Genomic DNA, 20,893 nt, shown 5'->3' on the forward strand with positions numbered 1-20,893 from the left:
CGACCGTCACTAACACCCGCGTACAATTCTAAGTCGATTTCGTACATCGAGTCGTCTGTATATAATGCATCGTGTAGTATGTACGTATATAACGTATGTACGTAGCTTTGAGACAATTATTATAGGCACCGAGCGTTTATCGATATTGTGTTTCTGATCGAATGCCGCAAATGCCGCAGCTAGGCCACCAGCTACAGCTCGTTTATATCGAGATGAGCCCAAGGTACAAGCGTATATTTGGCACGGCGTCTATTATATATTTTACCCTGCGAATATTGCACAAAGGCTTTTGTTTCGTAACGGCTTCGTTATAATTGAAATAGAAGGAGAGAAAAAGATCCGAGTGAAAAAAATTAAATAAAATTTTCGACTCATTGTTAGTCGGTTTTAACTCTCGGTCGGGTATTCACAGTTTTCCGATATTCCATGTCTTGCCATTTCCCATTGTCTCGATATTCAATCTCCGATGATAATTACAACGCGCGTGTATGTCGTAATATCTATATCGCGTTTGGAATAGAAGATGACAATGGAACTTCTTTTAAATTCGGGAGAGAACGAGATATATACATATAGATATCATTTTTAACCCGTTAACTTTAAAATAAATTTTTTTATTCAAAATGCCTTTTTTTCCTCGCAACGTGAGAATAATTCTACAAAATGAATAGCGGCAATTGATTTGCCAGAAAATTTTACCCCTATTTAATATACTTTTGGAAATTATTTATATGGAATAATTTATAAAAAACGTAAATCAAAATCGTACAAACACCAAATGTGTTAACTGCGCAATGATGCCTACATATTTTCTTGGATAATAATTCTGCGCAGTTCAGACGAAGCTGAAAACCAACAGGAAAATCAATGTTGCACGTCCCAACATGTGTACTTTATACATACTTGGAATTAATTTAGACGATATGCGCAGCTGGTTGCGGTTACTTAAAATTCACTCGAAGTTCCTACTCTTTCATTGTAATTAGCTAATGACTAAAGCGCGCCTAGTAGTCGCTCACGCCCATTTAGCCTCTTATATATATATATATATATATATATATATATATATATATATATATATATATGTTTGCAATGCACCCGGATACGTATACGTGTATACATGAAAGAATCGCACACGAGTTTTTTTCAGGCACGTCCTGTCTCATGTGAGTCAAGCGGACTCCCCGTGACTTGAGAGTAGCGATATCGAGTTTACTAAAATTAAGGAAAAAATAATCAGACTTGCCGAGTAATTCGCGCTCCGCGTTTTTGTAGACGTTGCCAAAAAATTTTTACACGATACGATCATTCTTCGAGTAACGCTAGATGTGTAAAGGAAAGAGGTGCTTTCATTTTGTAGAAATCCGCGATTATGAATAACGTTGCCAACTTGGATTAGTTGAAGAGAAATTATTGTTACTATCACGATTATTTCTTTACTTGGAACTGGCTGCTTTATTTTATCGCATCGTCAACCGTAGAGATAAATTATTCTATTATTTTACGTAGCGTGTTGAACGAACGAATTAATCTTTAAATAATTGATGTATACGTGCAAAGTTTCGACGTTATATTTTACCGTTGAAAAATCAACATTGTATATTCTTTCGGTAAAATCCATGATATTTTATTAAAACGGTTTGTTATACGTGTATGTTAATATCTCGCGAGTATTACACCAATGTTAAATCCCTTATGCACTTCTTATAGTGGTGCATCACTGCAGCAGCGGCGGTGAAGCCCAGCTGTATAATTTATTTTTAACATCTCCAATGAGTCACGTGTCCGCGACTAAACGAACGTAGATGTAGGATGTGGATCGCAAGTCTGAATAAAATATATGAATGCATATTACCGACTAACGTCTAAGAAAGGTTTCTAAACTTGGTTTCAATTACCGTTCAAACCGCGTCGGATTTAAGACCTCCGAACGAGCGACTAGTAATCTAATTCTCGTTAATATGTACAATAATTCGTACGGCAACTAATTAAAAAATTTTTTTTTAATCAACCCACCGAACTTGGAAGCAATAGACGTCGAGAGTGAGATTGAAGAACCATTTCGACGTGTTACGTTTCGCACCTGTTGTACGCTCACGATAATTCGCAGTGTGAATAATATTGCGTGAAATAATTTCTCGCGACGACGTAACGGCGAATTATATTATTATTATTACACACGGCCTTCCTAAAAGCGCCGTTGACGCAGAGTTGGCGCCGTCAGTGACACGTACATGGTTCACTGGTGCCCGAGAGGAAGACCTTTTACGAGGCTTCAGATCGGCGAACCGAACCGGATGACCTACGCGTTGCGTTGTTATATATTGAACGCGCATGCGGATTTATGACCGCAACTAAGACCATCACGGATTCCTGATAATCGATCTACGTATGTATTTAATTTATTACTCGCCGAGTGCTTTTATCTCTGCGATCAGAGACGAGTTAACTAAGAACTAACCGAGTTACTAAGAAAGTATAGTGAAATGGGTATCATTTGGATATCGTTCGATGTGCAAAAAAATTGAAATTCTTAGTTTTGAATTCATTATTACGAAAAACAAATTTAACCGCTATAATAAATTTAATAGTCGAACGGACAACAAGAGCTATGAATTTCCCCGATCCAATTCCACTTCCTGCCTTCTCTAATTTTGCGTGTATAGGCTAAGCAAAAAAAGGGAAGGAAAAAGAGGGGGGAGGGGGGGAAATACGTTATATATATAGGTATACATAATCTCCAAAGAGCATTGTGCTAAAATCTTTATAAAATAGATTTTTTTGCCCTCTTTCTACTTCCCTTTCTTTGCTTTTTCTTTTCTGTGCGTGTGTTTTTCTTTCGCTCTCGGTGTCCATTTCAACAATAAGAGGAATCCGCTAATACGTCGTCACACGATACTCCATTTGATATTCCCCTTCGAATTCACTGTACACACCTATATACCCATTGCCCTGCAGTCTTCACGTCGCCTTGCTTCAGGCTTTTGCACAACGGTGGCAGCAGTCGAAACTTGTTGGTTTAACGGTGACACTCTGCAGAAAGCCTTCAATGGATCAGCTACTTTACTGCAGGGTGAGAGCTGACGATGTTTTCTCTAAGGGTCTCCCCCTTCCCCCGGGTTGCCCTTTCATTTATAGTTAGAACTCCACTTTGCTCCTTATGTCTGCCGCAGGAATGTTGCCCCACTTTGCGTTGTAGCCTGCGTTAAAGAAAACCATAAGTACTAGCCTGTACAGTGTACATATACGTACGATTGAGTTCTTGATCATGCGGTTCGCAAAGTCCTGTAATAGGTACCGTCCATGCACCCATTATTCCACATTCTATTACTCATATGATCGTGTGTACAACTTACGTCGTTTGACACGAGTGCAAATATCCTACGGCTGTATGTTCCGCGATGCAGAGACGTTCGCCGAGGTCAAGAACTTCTCTTTATTGTATCGTGTATAGGTAACATTAAGAAATGGGATACGAGTATAATTGTTATAATTATTATTGATTACTTTCTAGAGCGCTCATAAACCTTCGACGATCTCGCACGTCGGACTCCCCGGCCTTTTACTCGATAGTAATTATGTTAATAACCCCAAGTTTATCTCGATTTTACCTTAACGCGTAACGGACGACGTCGAGTGCAGAAGATTAAGCACACTGGTACGTGTAATATTATACATTCATACGCGTTCAAACCGTGGACAACGGGGATGTGCAATTTGCTCACATACAGTGCTGAGCAAGCGAGAATCAAATGTTGTCGACTTTTGCACATTACATACACACGACACTCTTCATTCTATTTACGTCGTTCGGATTAATGGCCCGTAAGCTTTTATCACAGACATATTACGGGTATATAGAAAAATGTAGGTGCTCAACGATAGAGAAAGTAGGCACGAACGTTATACGAGGTACTTAAAATTTGAAAACATTCGATAGTGAAAATTAACCAAAGTTTACATAGTTGTGCGAGCGTATTATAAATCATAAATACGTATTGTGGATTTTTTCCTTTTAATTTTCTCTAAATACATCCTATATACATATATATATATATATATATATATATATATATATATATATATATATATGTATAATACTTTCTCTGAGCATTTAGAAAAGTCGTGACCCACGATAATTTTTGTTAACCTAATTATAGATCGACTCTGTAGTTCCGATTCATAGGATATAAAAATTAAAAATTAAAATAAAAGAAAGCAATAATTCGAGAAAATTCATGACGGAGTTGAAACTCTCTGAAATCTGTATACCTACGAGATAACGAGATTATAGTACCCCAACTTGATGTAAATTACAACAGTTTTATTATACGTATACAGGTTTGTTCAACTGCCGATCAAGTGGTTTTATGTTACCCAAGTGCAGGGAGAAACGCGCGATAAACTATACCTATAAACACGAAGCAGAACATGTGCAGCGATTCGCCAGTTTTTATTCACATACGTATCTGTACACATATAATTTCTCGGTCACTGCCTTCAAGAGTGGTTGTCACTTGGCGGGCTTTCATATTATTATAATCACTATAGAACGACGTCTGATACCTACTCTGTATCTCGTATCAAAATTTAGGTGTGTTAGGTGCATACATTAAATTATGTTCGCCCGAGGGCTATAATGCCTAATACATGCCTGTGTATTATAATATTGAGAATCGCGCATCGTATAACTTGAACAGATTCTTACAGAAATCAGAATAGTTTTGTTTCGTCGATCGAACGCGAGAATGTTAATTTTATTTTTCCGGACGAATAATGATGATCGATAAACGAGTCAATGAAAACGAGCCAAATACAAACGAAGAAGAAGGAAAATATGTAATGAAGAATTAAGAATGAACTTTCAAATTTTACCGTTGCCAACAAAGCGTCTAATCAAGTTCGATTCAGTCTCTATATCCGGATGTAAAGCGATCGATACTCAACAGGTTAATTGTAAACGTTAAATCTTTATTGTGTACTGTCGATCGCCTTCGGGTTGATTGCGAGTCAAACGCTGATATTATACCGCGAGTCATAATTCTAACTAAAGTCGAATGCTGATTGCGCCGAAGAGTATAAAGAACAGACGGACAGAAATAGCCGGCGGTACGCGGTTCACACCTCAAGTTAAAATTTCAATCGCAGCTGGCTGATCTATGGATAACATACTTTTTAAAAAGAAATGGTACAAGCGGACGGGTAAAAGCAAAATAAAACTTTGAATATATAGGTAATAAAATTGGGAAACTAATGAATGAAAGAACACTTCGACGGCCAAGGTTATGAGAATTATTATGCCACAATTACAATAAGTGGATTACCAAAAATAAAAAGAATTAATTAATTACTAATAGACGGTGATAAGGTCATAAATCGTGCAGATGGTGGAATCGATATTGTAAAGTCTGCACTGTTATAGAAATATCAAAAAATGTATTAAGACATCGAATAACCCTGAAATGAGCTTTAGAAAATTCATAAATACAACGTACAAAAAAAAATCCATTTGTATTCAGAGCTGACTATGCCTGTTTCTTTATACAATACATATACCACGTTTACAACTGATTTTCGCAGGTTAAAGTCTCAGTTATTATAATTCTACCGAAGGTGAAATTACACTCGAGCAGTTCTAGCTATCATCTTGTTTGCCATAAAACACCATTCGAAATCCAACAAGCTCCAAAAACCGCCCTGAAACCAAAATAAAACGTAACATGTGTCAAAGAGCGGCCATTTTCATTTCACGTCTAACAATTAATTCGATGTTTTTCTCTAAAACACGAACCAAAAAAATCATCAAAACTTATTCCAACTGCGAATATTTTCTTCATCAAGTACGTATTCTGCGAACACATTTTCACACCCATAAACAATTGCGAAAAGAAACGGGTGCGTACTTGACTCCAAAGTCTTGACTCTCTTCACATGATCCGTTTGCAGCAGCCGCAGCAGCCGCAGCAGCAAAGTCCCGAGAGGGTAAGAAGAAGAGGAACCGAAGGTGGCTAGCAGTGGGGATAAAATCAGTTGCGGCGGGACGAACGTCGCCGCGTCTGGTTAGTCGCTGGCAATACGCCCGCCATGGACGATGTCGAGGCGGCCCGAGTTGATCCTGACTCGATCCCCGGTAAAACCGCGTGTTGCTGCCTACCGCTTCCCCAGGGAGAGGATCGAGACAAAATTTTTGCACAAGGCGGTGCGTAGTGATACCGCGTTGTTGGAACATTATCACGTGCAGTGTGTGTAATTAACCGTGTCTAGCAACAACATTATATAATTGTAAACAAAAAAAAAAAAAAAAAAGAAAGAAAAAATTTAAATTCCGTGTCAATTATCGTTATTTATTTATTCACACCAATAAACTCGTTGTTGTCAATGACGTAAAAGTGTACGTTGAGTCTTTTGATTTGTTCTGTGCCAGTGTCGTATAATCTCTGTGCCAATATGCGTATTGCATTGTTCGGGTAATCGGTGTATCGATATGAATTGACTGTAAAGAACTAGGAGGGAAAAAAACTGCGTTACATCCGTTGTTTTATACTGCACCGATAAGAGGCCGTCCACTTCGCAAGCGCGAGAGCTAATTGTCAGATATAAATCGCAGTAGACGACCGAGTTTCCGTCCTAGTCCGGAAACCGGGCGAGAAAAGTTCTCGACAAGAAAGCAAAACATACTTACCGTGTGTATACACGCTTTTCACCTTATATTGCAGTTCGCGGAACGAACGTTGAGTTGGATTACGGTGTAGAAAGTAGCGGGCTTAGCTTGTGTCGTAACGCGGTTTAATAACAACGTCTACCTACTCGATTGTTGAATCATTCGGATAATTTTGAAGCGGTTAAAAAGTTTTGGGAATCGATGAAATCGTACTGGTGAACCGCTAGTAGTTTCTGCTCGTACAATTGTAGTAAGGAAGCAAGTAAAGTGTTTACAGTAACCGGTTTTCGTAGGAGTTATCGATGATAAACCGATATCTGACAACAAACAGTAAACGGACGAACCAAGAAGAAGACGAAGGAAGAAGACGAGGACTACCGTCGGACGGTTGCGGTCACGTAGACAGAAAATTTTGAAGAAACGCGTCTTGTCCCATTTGCATTGGATCGTTGGAACCTATGTGTTTTAGTTGTGTCATCGTCATGTCAGTGCCACCCAGTGAACAAGTTTAAACGATATCAATCGCTGACGAGCGACTAACCGCGTAATTGTGAAAAATTGGTGAAAATTTTGGCGACAAAGGATTAACCGAGGGTGCATCTCGAGCAACTTTAGTCAGGATGATGATGGCTCCTCCACAAGTTGTCGGGGTGTTGTTGAAGAAGCCCGGACAACGCGAAGACTCTCTAACTCATCCCAGAGTGCCGCCGTTGGATCCACAAGAGATAAAAATTCGCGGTAAGTTATTGTGATTATTTCAACCATTCGACGATTCTGTTCAATTAATTGTCGCATCGATGATGCTAGCGATGCAATTATTTACTTCGTCCATGTTTCGAGTGTTTGATCGAAATCGAAGCTCAGCCATCGCGATCGGTATTAAGCTCTCAGGGGAGGTTCTTCACCCTTCTTGAAATTAGTTGATTGCCTCAGTTGTACACGAATGTGTGCAGAATCGATGACAAACCGGAAGCAGGAGAAGGAGAAGGAGAAGGCAATCGTCGCCGTTGTTTCATGTGTAGTATAACTGTTATCGGTTATATCTCTGATCTATACAAACGTCTGTTGATGACGAAGCACCTGCTGGACTTCAGAGGTCTCGATAAAACTTTCGGAACTGATTTCTTGCCGATTGTACGCAGTGGTGTGTACCTACGTATGTAATATACCGATAAAGCTGAATTACGTCATTTTTGATAAATTGTCTTACCTGATTTAGATACGTATTGATTGTATACTATGCGGCAAAGTATACGATTTACGGCAAAGTTCAAGTCGATATGTGTAAACAAAGCTAAGCTTGGTTTATGCGTTATTACATACGCACTGGAGTCTCTGTATGATCGCTTACGATTCATCCGAGGTAACAAAATACCTGCAAGTATCTCAATTTCAGGATATCCATAACGCAGTTGGATCGTGTCGATATCTTGTATTTTATAACGACGTGTTGAATTACTGTTTTCATGCATTAACTATCGATCGTCAATACGCAAAATATATACCACGATTCCGTCGCAGAAATAACAAGACAAACATTATCTACGAACATCAATAAAATGAGAAAATTGAAAACGTTCTCATCGTCTCTTCACCTGTATAAAAAAAAAAAAAATAATGAAACATCATTTGTTTGTGCAACAAAAATTCGTCGAGTTCCAGCCGTCGGAACTTTTTCTCCACTTAAGAAAATAGGTAAATGGTGTGTGTTATCTTGTGTATTTAAAGCAATTTGCGAGAAGAACAACTTCCGTGCATTTCATTTCGTTATCGCGAAAAAGGAAAAAGGTAAAAAAGAAAGAGAAAAAAAAAATGTTTTTCACGCACTTTAACAGCGAAATAGCTTTAATCGTAGCGTTTTACAATATCCAGGAAAGTAGTCGACCGCAGCTTTCGCCTGCAATCTCTGTACACGATAGTAGCGTTGCGTCGACGTAAAGTCACGGAAGTTTAAAAGAGAAGACCGTATGCAACCCGCTACGTGTCAGCTGGCCCAGGGCTCTCAGGTCACAAAATGGTAAACGCCCCCAATATTTTCTCTTCTCCTTTTCGACTCGGTCCTCCTCCTTCTTCCGGTGGGATCTAGGAGTCTGTTAAAATCTCCGAGCTCCCCTTAGGGCCTGACCTTGGTTGGTAGGTAGGCGCCTTATACTCGGTTTTGCAAATACTAATGTCATTCCGCTATAGAGCTGCGGCAGGGTTAGCACTGAAACAACCCTGCGTGACATCGCATATCCAATGGAAGCAAACTCCGACCGTGTGGTGCAGTTACTCACTTTGGTACGTAATTTACGAGAGTCCCTTTGGCAACCCGTGCAGGAACAGCACAATGCGGATTGTGCGAGTACATTTTCAAAGATTCGTGGTTGGCTCAAAAATTGATGCTGTTCACCGACTTGTTGCGAAATTATTTTCAGTACACATCATACATTGAGTATTTGGCAAACTTTATTTACATATATTCGCAAGTTACGAAGGTCTCTTTATAAATGCGAAAAAATTAAACGTAAGCTTAATAAAATCAAACCACTTTTTTTTCTCATTTCAACGTCGTTGTTTATTTAATTTTACAACATATCTGCACCGATGTCTACAGATATGATGAATGTTGAATCAATTACTGAATAAAAAAAAAAAAAAAATCTATTGCAGTGAATTTGTAGAAAATGATAGAGTGAAATCCAACGAATTTACTAGATATTGAACTGATTAGCGTTTCTATATCTGTATCTATTATTCTAAACTATTTATTTCCATACGAAAAGAAGGCCAGGAAATGCATTCCTACAATAAGTGATAATTGAACTACAGCTATACGTTTCTTGGTATTATTGTTACGTAAAACAAAACTTTTGGATGGGTATCTGTATTTGGCATTGCCTGTAGTAAAATTGCTCTGACTTTGATAATAACAATAAAAAATATTGATGTTTTACTCAGTCGGTACAGACTGACTTTAGCATTTTCTTTAGGCCCCGCTCGGTAGGCTTAATTCGAAGTAAATGGGTCAGTCAACACTGTGAAAAGACACTGCGAGTGCGACATGTGCACGTATAGCTGCTGCCAGGCCAATTTCAACCTTCGCAACCCCTTCGTTTTTGTAACGGCGATGTAATAGCCGCATGTTGGGTTAGCTTTTACTAAACGCATCGGTGCGTTTGAGCTTGTCAGTTTTTTTTCCTCGTTTTTTTTTTCACGAGGAGTATGTTGTGGAGCATGGGCAGGTCGCAGAAGAGCCCCTTTCTTCTACCCTTATCTGCGACGATCTTGGTTTCATTGCGATTAGCTCTGGGAGTAGTCCGACAGCTGCACGCTGTCCTGCTGCTCCAATGTTTCGCAATCAGAGTTTTGTTTATAGCCTCCTGCGTTTTGGGTTATACGTATACGCGTATAAGCATGGGAAATCGTGTTTCCAACACGTACTGACATTTGTTTATTGATTTCTCAGACTACTCGTCATGGGTTTCGATAAATTTTTTACATTCATTCGATGCTCGTCGGTGAAAACTTTTTATCCACTCTTTTCTTTCGATGTTTTTACGCTTTGAGTATGTATCCGGAAGTATTTTTTTCTTCTTTCGTTGAATATCACGTATTAAATGTTGAAATTTTCAGCCCAACGTATTGTCCCATAATAACAATATTTTAGGTATGTGTCGAGCATAATGTTTGTCAAACAATTACCCAGATTATGCTAATGACCTACGCTAGTATCTCGGCTTTAGACACTCATTCGTTGTGTTCGTGTTATGTCCAACTCCGTAAGTACGGTTGAAAAAATAAGAACAATTCTCAAAACGGATATCGTTCATTGTAATCGTAGAAAATACAGAGATTATCGTAGAAACAAATTTCAGAGAAAATCGTCTCGCATTCTAACTCGCATAGTTTCTAATAAAATGTGTGCTAGAAATTGATGATTCGAGCTTCGTGGTTTATAGAAACGAGATACTTTGGTATGTTTAACATTTGAGTGCAAAGAATTCTACCCAATTGCACGTGCAATACAGAATCGCACGTATCGCATGTAATTTCGGAAATTTTGAATTAACACAATCTACCTAAGATACGATTATAATTCTTGTTACGACGTTGGTCGTTCTCGACGTGTGAATCAGAGTTCAAATGTCCGAAATTAGCCCGCGAGGAGAGAAGCATTATGTATATACCCGAGGCTCGTATATATGGAATCGTCGTCGTCTGGGAATAACGTTGAATTGCAAAGAATCGTTGCACCCCGCTTGAATATTTATCGTGAGAAAATTCACCGAACTGTAATCATACGGAAGTTCATTGGGCATTGCGCCCATGGGGGTAGTGAAATAATTTTTAGTATTTTTTTACGACTTTCCAGGTTCGATCAGAGTCTGAGAAAACCGTCTTTGAAAATCGCTGCAGCCGTTCAAACGTTGAACAAAAATTTTGTTTGTTTGTTTAATTCAACTGAGGCTCACGTTTCGAACCCCTGCAAAAATTCAATTCATTTTTACGACTTTTCCTTTATTATCCTCGATCCTACCCAAGGTGGTCGTCGTCACGTCGTCTCCCTGATGGTGCGGTTTACTTTTACGATTCCGCATAGACCGTGTTGACCGTAGATTCGCGTATGTATGCGCGATGCACGCGATTATATTACCCACACATGTACAGGCATTTAGATGGCGTTCCCCCGTCGCGGGTCTTTTTAAAGTCCTCAAATCCCCGGAGTGCCGTATCGACGGGGCGTATATGGGACTCTCAAACTGTGCGCCGTCAGGCCCATATCGCCCATTCGATGCTTTCGCCGTTTTTCTAACGTTCGCGAAATGTCACGGGGTCCCATAACGCCGGTGGTGGTCCGTATTATTCGCGTGGGACGGAGGGGTCGACTTCCGTTGACGATGCATTATTCCTTTTCTTCGGCTGGATGATCATGCGGATGAGATAGAAATATGCTGGACACGCATGTTTAGTTTTCGCAATTGCACATTCCCTTGCTTTTCGCTACGTATAGTACGTAGGTATTCCTACATCCTGAATGACTATATATAGCTTCGGACTTTCCCCTTTGCCGTTGATGATAATTTATATTATCTATTCTTTATACAACCGCAGAGATTATCTTATATATACTATAATATGAATAAATTTATCCTCGATCATTTTCAATCCAGAATATAAAACACACGAACGAAAATCAAGAGACAACCAGTTTGCATTCTGCCAATCGATAGACCCACCCACAGCCCAGCACAATGTCGTCTCCTCACCGTTCGTGTGGCGAGGAGTCGATATCAGACACTCGCCGGACACTCTAGATAACTCCGTGGGATCCGGTTATAGACACCAACCGATACCTGCCTACGTGCATCTAGCGTGAGCCACGCTGCAGGGAAGAGGGAAGAGAAACGGAGCTTCGCCATGATCAGAAAATAATCATTGTCATATCGGATGTGTTCGCCTCCGCGTGCCGACGAGAGAAAAGTTTTCCATATTCGCGAACACTCAATGTCGTCAATCCGACACTTGAGTTAATCTATTCGAGTGTGGGCATAGACGATGCCTTGTTGGAAAAGGCATGGCTGGACGTATCTTTTTATACTTTTACGTAAAGGCTGTATACACCGGGAATGTTTATAATATCGATGTGGAGACTAGCGTCTTGGGTATGTTATTATAATAACAGCTTCATCGCTCAATAAATTTGCACTTTACTTTATACACAAATCGACGTACTCTATTGTAAATTCGACCGTTATTGCTTGCGTTGGTGCATTAGCATGGACTGCAGGGTGTGATTCATTTATCCTTGGAAATTCAGGAATCAGTCTCGTGTCGAGGCTACGATTTTTGGGATCTTAAAAAACATCCTTCGATGTTTGGTAGACCTAGGATTCTAGTAGACCCTGACACTCTTTCATAAAAAATAATACTCCTCTGCATCTTATGTTATATAGGAACACATTTTTCATTTTTGCCATGGTACCTTACTGTTTACAAAAGGTATCAGCGTTCGCCTGGGCAAGCACGAACGTAGATCTTATACCTGCTTTAGGTACGATAGCAGACTTCTGTTTACTGGTTATAACTTCATACCTGTTAAGTCGGAGTCTGTAGACATGTATGAAGGTAAGTATGTGTGTGTGTGTGTGTGTGTGTGTGTGTGTGTGTAACACTTGGCAATTCTCGCTGTCTGTGAAGCAGGCTACAAGCTAGCTATAAAGTTTGCTTCAGCCTTCGCCTCGAAAACCAATCAACCGTGTTCACTCGAAGTCGTGTTCAGGCACTGGTAGACCCTCTATACTTATTCTTTTTGGCCTGCAATATACCGTCTGAATCAGATCGCTGGACATTACACGCCGGATAATCTGTCCCCTCATCCGTGACGTGGTGCGGTCAACTTTTGAACGAAAAATAGATCCTGAAGTACTTATTGCCGATGTTGACCTCGTGTGTAAATCCACGTGGATCCACACGCTGTCGGGTAATTAATTGCCGATTGATCTCAGAAGAAGAAGAAGAAGAAGAAGACGATGGAAAAGATTATTCTATCGTTTTCGAAAACGGAGAGAACCGTCCGAAATAGTTCAAGATCAAATCGGATCTTTTGATACTATTTTTAAAGCGCAAAGAGATTCCTATCGTAGTTATACGATGGCCGGCTGGTTGAGATGTGCGCTGCTTTCCGATGCGACGCGGTGTCATTTAACCTTTAGATACAAACCCTAATTGCCAAATCAAATTCCATGCGCCCGGCGTATGTCTTTATTGACGTAAAATAATCTTGGCGATATTTTTCATCCTCAACTGTCTATGGAATGCGGTTTATATTATACCAATTACTCGATATGGTGTCGATGTTCGAGGGGATGGGAATTCACGAATCGAAACTTGATGAATGGCTTTCATTTATTTATTTTCGTCGTCCGGATTCCGGATCGACTTGTCGCTACTTTGTGTTGTATATATATATATATATATATGCCAACGCCTAATGCTTCTTGATGGTAATGTTTGCTTTTAGAAATTTTTTTTTTTTTTATTTCTTTCACCCAGATCGATTTTACGCCCAGGCAAATCGCGTGACCAAATTATTATTGATACTAAAATTCATTGATGCAGCACGCGAGTTTCTATCGTTTCTATACAGGCAGGTTTCTATATATGTTGTTTACCTGCATGGTAACCGATGTGACTTGTTCGTCGAAACGCTTCCGCCTAACTCGACGACTTCTGACACGCGATAATATATCGTGTCGAGTCTTTCTAATGCTTTCAGGTGAAAATAACATGAAAGAAAGCAGGTTTTATTCTTTATTTCTTCTCGTTTTCGTAACCTCCTTTTCTTGGAATTGACGCATACCAACGCGGCTGAAAAATTCAGGAAAATTCAAAACTGTCACCCTGCGGCTGTTTAATTTCTTTTCAACAATTCAGAACCACAGATTTAATGGATTTGAATAGAATTATTGTACGGAACAGCGATGCGAAATTCGAGAGCAATTCAATCAAATCTGCATTTCAGTCCTCTACACTCTGATCTGTCCGTCTCTTCTGTCTCCTGCAGGTGTTGCAGTGCGTACTATTGATCGGTGTCAGCCAAATGCACGTTGGCATATATACGTTAAAGTGAAAATGCAAATGCGCTGTGTGTACCTGAATATACGTATGTGTCACAGTAATAACGTTCGACCAGACCATGAGCATGAAGTCTGCAAAGCTATGACGTGTTTTGGTCGAATCACTTGGTCAGGCGAGTTAACATCTTTTATATTTCACGCCTGCATTGACTGAAAATTATTATCATTGACCGATAGTGAACTTGATCGATCATTTAAAATCACCTCACTGTATAATAGCAAAATATTCGTAACTGTTACCTTCCTTTTTAACATATTATAGGTAACGATTCCAGTAAGTTTCGGTTAGTTTTACCTTTGGCATGGGTGTATTATAAATAAAAAAGGTGTATTTTTATCAAACGGAGATTGATCGATCCGCTGATTTCTTAAAAGAGTCAAAACCGGTTGACGACAGTCGCGTTAAAGCGACAAATCGCGGCTACTGCAGAGGAAGAAGAAGAAGAAGAAGGACGAGGAGGAGGAGACGGGCCAGCAAGGTAGGCACTCACTGGGTTTAAGGTACACGGGGATTCATCCACGTGTGAAGACCCAGTGAAAGGCGGCAGACGGAGACGCCTGTGACCGACATCTAAGAATCCTAACCTATCGCATCGATCTTTTCTGTGCTACAGTACCTACCTAAGGCCCATGGCTGCAGTTATGCTCTTTGCCAAATAGAATCTCTCAAAGTCTCCGAGGCAGGCCCTCGAGCATTTTAACTAATCGCCAAGGCCTCTTCAGTCTTCTTCTATCATTCATGCCGACGAATACTCGGCAAGTTATTTCACAAACGGCGTTCTTTCTCGTATAATATATATTATACCCACACATATATATGTATACAAGCTTTGAAATTTGCTGTACGGAAAAGCCAATTTATAAATTTACAATTATATTATATCTATTTACAATCAAGCACATTTCGTTTGCAATTTGTCTGGCTTAGGTCTGATCAGATATTCCTTGTTCGGTATTCGTGTACCTAGCTACGTAGACCTGTAATAATATGCAACGTTTGTAATTTCACTTTGGAATTTACACAATTTATTCTATATTTCCTTGGTTTTCTTGAAAGTGCATACTTGTATTGTGTAAGGTATAGTTTGGAGAATTGGAAAGTCGAAGAAACTGCGGCATTCCGTGAATCATTATCTCTGCACTCGGGGATTAGAATTGAATCGAACTGCATGTCAATTTACTTTTTCTCAATCTACGCAGTACGGTATCTTAAACCTAATTTTATATGACATTCGAATTCGAACCGACGTGAATATCTTTTCTGAAATTGCGATACCCCGTCGTAGACAAAACTCTATGCCATCCATGATTATACTAGTCCAACGGGTTACTTATGTTAAGGCTGTATAATCTGGGCCCAATCTGTCGCTAGATTAACCTATGCCCATACGTTTCCTGGCCCCGTTTCAAACTATAAAGTAATTCCCGTTGCACCGTTTTTTCCAACTTAATGATTTCTGTTAGTGTAAGCACCTATACGTGAATTACGGAACTCGTACGACCTGTCGGAGAAAAGTGGTTGTGAAAATTTTCCGCGGACACCCGGCATACGATACGATATAGCGGTGTTAAACGGTGTTAAACTGTATAAAACCGGACTTTCGAGGCGCGCTGACCCCCGGGAAATATAAAGCCTGAGAAAAAAAAAGTCACCAGATAGTTTGACGAAAGGAAGCAATCTAGAAACGCAGAACATAGAACATAGAAGGTATAGGAGGGCACGTACACCTAGAATTAGGCTACCCTGGCACTCTGAAACCGGTATGTATACGTATCGATTAACGTTTGTACCTGCTGCAACAGTTCTCCTGACTTTCTCTTGTTATAGGTATGCATGTACCTTGTACTTAGTTTACTGTTGCTCGCGGTGTACCTACAACTGGAGTTTAAGGTACAACGTATCCGACATTTGTACATTATATAAACGTCATATTGCATTGTAGGAAAAATTTTATCTTCTTCACTTTGCTGGACCGTTTCTATACATGCATCGAATCGTCAGCAAAGCGGATACACCCCAAGCATGCCAATCTTTACTTGATACTATTTAAAGCAGCCGTGGCTTACCGCGAGATTAATCATTCCTACGTAAGATGTCAATCTTGCTATCGACATTATGGAACGCGGCTCGCGAGAATCACCGTTTATCCTTCAGTTACTTCATTTTGGTATTTTCGCGTTGGTTGGGGGTGATGCTAACGACGGATTAACGGATAAATGTAACTAATTATAGGATCCTTAGAATAGCGGAAATCAACCGCAACTTTGCCTTGTAAAGTTGTAAAATTTTATTCTCCCCGTCGTATTTCCTTCCCTAACGTTTTACTCGCTATATGTCATGGATACGATGCAGTTATACATGTAGCGTAGAGTTTTCACGCGCATGCAAATTCTACGCCACTTTAACGAACCGTTCCGTTTCATGTGATCCTTGAAAATTTCCAGATCATTATAATCTACGACCCATACATGGAAAATGTTTTTGCCAGTGATGATAGATCTCGTTGATTGGTTTGATTATTCAGCCTTGGACAAAGCTGCAGTGGCGGAGGCTGCGGCCAGTTAGTTAGACAGCTAGGAGCATGGATGTTTTATCACGGTGAGTCGGTGGCAGGAACTTGATAGAGAGTGAGGAGATAAGTCTGTCAACGGTTGCGCTGCGTCCGTCGTTTCGGCGTGGGTGTTTATATGTATACGTATGAAGGAAATACTTGTCTCTCTCTCTTTTTTTTCTCCAGTAAAACACGAGCGAGTGGATAGTAGACGTCTCGCCTGCATCAACGAGCTCAGGGAACTTGTTTGTGAAGCTGTGATGAGCAACGATGGATTGATGGAGGTACCTACTTCCACTTTTGCGCGTTGCACGCGATGCAAAACTGCTCGATGTAAATCGTTATTCCAAAGTTGAGTCTTGGCTAAGGCCATGTTATTTTATTTTTAAACTGAGGAAGAAAATCGGTGACTGATGAAATTATCATTTTTCGTAGGAAAAGGATTTTCTCGTCGTCCCGTTGTAGAAGCTGACGAGTTGATCGCTTGTCTGATTTCACTTCAGTCACCTTAGAATCTCTCAACACTTGAGGAAAAAATTACTGTATCGATATAAATTTAATAAATGTTTATTGAAAATTTAAAAACTGGAGAGACAGCCTGCAATTTTTACCATTCAAAATTACGTTTATTATCACGGATAACGAATATGCTGAAATGATTTGCAGAGAGTTTGAAATTTCCTTTATTTCTTGTTTATCAAAATTTAATTGATCCGCTTTAAAAATAAAATTCGCTCGTTTATTCGCCCGAGAAGGAGACTTTTTTACCGTACAATCATCGTCGCGCTTTCCAGGATTAAAGATCGTTTATTTTATTATACCTATCCTGAACTCTCACCTGCATACGGCAAGACGCGTGATCCATCACACATCTTTACCGCGACGAAAATTCCTCTGTACAGAAAACGATCGATCGGGATCATAACCCAGGGTTCAAAGGTTGTTGAGAACCGTCTGGACATCAGCGTTGTTAATGCGTCGTTACCTCCAGATTCGCTCTTGAACTCCAATCGACCATTCGATCTACCCCGTTGAATTTTCAATGTTTAATTTTCTCCAAACGTTGCCATCTGTTGCCTGAATATGCATTAGAGAGTCGAGCGGTTGAACTTCCTGGCTTCGAAATTGTGTTCCTGCGACTTTCACCTTTTGTTTTTGCCCGTATTTATTCTAGTCCCCCCCCCCCCCCCCCCCCCCTAAACTAAGCCTCGAGCGTGATATAATGCTTATAATTTTCGCCGCAGTAACTTAGAGATAAATTTAGGTACGTAGACAGAAAGGCGAAAAAAATGTGGAGAAAATATTTAAATATCGAAACATAAAACAGTCGAAATTTCATCTAATTCTATTTTACGGAGATGGAGTTGTGAGCAGTATCGACACGTCACTGCGATCGATATTATTGATCGATGCCTGGCTTCTGCACAATCGACCGAGCTGTTAACCCCGTTGATCTTCGACCCTGTTGTCACGGAAGTGTCGAGAGGAAAAAACAAAATAACTCGCGGAATTTCTGCGTCGTGCCACCCAAAATACTTACTACTCGGGGTTACAAGGGTTGCCCACGTGATCCCGGGAGGAATTTCGTTTTCTCCTGTAACAGGACCCTCGGGAGAGCAAAAAGAGGATTCTGGATCGCGCAAGAGTGCATCAAGAATCTTGGAACTAGGTAGACGGGATGAATAGCTTCGCTTTTTCCACAACTCTGTCGTAACAACGAGGGATTAGAAATATATAATCCGATTTCAGTGTCTAAATATAACGCGGCAATTTAAACCAACAATTTTTACGTTTTCCCTGTTCTCTTTCTTTCTTTATCAACATTCGCCTTCTGCACTGCAAACGTGCAGCATTTTCAAATACACGCTAAGCAGGAAATTGGTTTACAGTATATTGCAGCTGTAATGTTTCCCGCATGATGCACATTGCAATACGCGGATTAATTAAACTGCACTTTCTCTCTCTTTCTCTCTCTCTCTCCCTTCCTCCATCTCTCTTCTTCTCTCTCAAGAGTGTAACGAGCACTCGGCGGCGGGCGATATACATGCCGCTACACCGTTGTCTGTATATGTATACGCCCAGTCACAAGTGGATATAATTAGACAGAGCTCTCTATCTCGCGTGCGGGAGATGAGAAGGAGAGACGATGGGCGATGGGAGAGAGGGAGAAAAGAGAGGAGAGAGAAAGAGAGAAAGAGAGAGAGAAAAGAGGCGAGCTGGCGGAGGGAGAGGTCAGGACGTTGCACCGTTCGTTGGCTCTGACCCAGTGTCTTCACAGCCTCCAGCGGTCCAGCGCTTCTCCGATTCGGCCCCAGGCTCGCGAGCTCTTCTAACGAAAGAGAGAGAATTAGAGAGAAAGAGAGACAGAGAGATAGAGAGCAGACATCAAAGTGTATCAAGGACTTTATACTCGTCGTTCCACTTGGCGATGCTCTTTGCGATACTCTCCCGAACTCACATTCATTGCCGGAATCGATTCGGTTTCGTTTTTAAAAATCCGTCTAATTGCGATTTCACTCGCGTATTTTTTCTTTTATTCATTTATTTATTTATTTATTTTTTTTTTTTTTTTTTTTGTTGGTGTTCGCATCTCTGCTCGTCTTTCTTTCCCTTTCTGTGCAAAACGCAATAATCAGATACGGATGTCAAAAACGAGCTGCGCTCGTGATTACGGTTGTATTTTTGCACGACGTCGCAGCGAACTCGATACACCTCGAGAACCGCCTCGGCACCAGGATTTTATCCGCTCGTCGACGTCTTGTATAAAACTTGTTTTATGGGCCTTGAATGAAATCGCCGCGCGCCTTATCATCTCTTTGTATTGAACTGGATTTTTGACGCTGTCCTACTGACGGGTATTCGACAAACGGTACTCGCACCCTACCCTCAGCCTTTGCGTTTTTTTTTTCTTCTCTTTTCGTCGCTTGTATTTTCTCGACCAATATTCGGCCTGTCGTAAAGGACTCCTTTTTGGCGAATAACTTATTATGTTATACCGATCGCAGCTCCGAATTGAAATCAATTAGTTAATTTATGTCACGGTTCAAATCCGTTAAAACCAGATTCTGAAACTTGTTCCTTTTTTCTATAAGGCAAAGTTGAATGACCGCGGATTAAATTCTCCGAAAACTTAATCAATACAATTTAATAATATCTTAATAATAATAATCAATCGAATCACAGGTGCCAGTTGGAATTGTGTTATCCTTTCTTCAATGTTGAAAAAAAAAAAATTGCACCAAGATTACGAAGGAACTTGTTTCTTTTTTCATTTCTTCTCCAAATCAGAACTCGTTTGAAATTTCACCACTTCAACCTAAAGTGATTTTGTTGATACGTGTATTTACGCATAATGGATTCATCCTTTCGGCTCGACAATCGACGGATGACGTGATTGTCAAGATTCGATGAGGTTTTCATAACTTTTCCTCGTCGTGATGACGTAGAACCGTGTCGTTAATTCTTTCGTCAGATTTTCCTAGACGAATAATACACAGGAAGAAATGTACGCAAACCGGAAGTTCTCAATATCCGTTTACCCTGATTAACGTTACAATTTATTTATTTCTCTTCTTACGAATTTACGAACAGAAGGAAAAATAGCGTTGGTCAAGTTAAGACCGAGATGACGCTGAAAAGTTTGCTGAATTGACAGACCGCTGCTCGAGCTACTGCAAGCTCAGTTAATGTAGTAATTTGTACAACGTGCAGGACGTAGTTTTACTGCCTGCAGCGATAACCGCACGCTACAATTGTCTCGGCTTACAAGAACGACGGTCAACTCGTCCACAGCAAGCATTAAACAATCTTTACATCAAAGGATAACGAGTGAAGAAATAATTCTCTTCTGTACTTGCAGAATTCCCATCAACGTCTATTTTTCCAGGTCTTTAACTGTTGGGCAATTACCGAGCTATTACCTACACATAAATTTTCCTTATAATTGAGCTCATTTACGCCTTTCATTACCCTAACTTCGTAACTTATTACTTACTCGAAAGACTAAGGAGGTGCAGGTGTTTCCACCACGTGGAGTGATAAGTCCCGGATATCTTAGCTCC

General features: G+C 40.2%; 1 protein-coding gene across 1 annotated transcript in view; it reads left to right on the top strand.

Moving 5' to 3' along the window:
* Positions 1 to 6,057: 6,057 nt before the first annotated feature.
* The window catches only part of LOC124415846 (probable serine/threonine-protein kinase nek3), a 39,838-nt gene continuing 25,002 nt past the window's right edge, over positions 6,058 to 20,893 (top strand). The window contains exon 1 of the mRNA XM_046896522.1: positions 6,058 to 7,399. Coding sequence (XP_046752478.1) covers positions 7,282 to 7,399 — 118 coding nt within the window. The 5' untranslated portion in view covers positions 6,058 to 7,281. The remainder of the gene's footprint in view (positions 7,400 to 20,893) is intronic.

This window comes from Diprion similis, chromosome 2, assembly GCF_021155765.1.
Source record: "Diprion similis isolate iyDipSimi1 chromosome 2, iyDipSimi1.1, whole genome shotgun sequence".
NCBI lineage: Eukaryota > Metazoa > Arthropoda > Insecta > Hymenoptera > Diprionidae > Diprion > Diprion similis.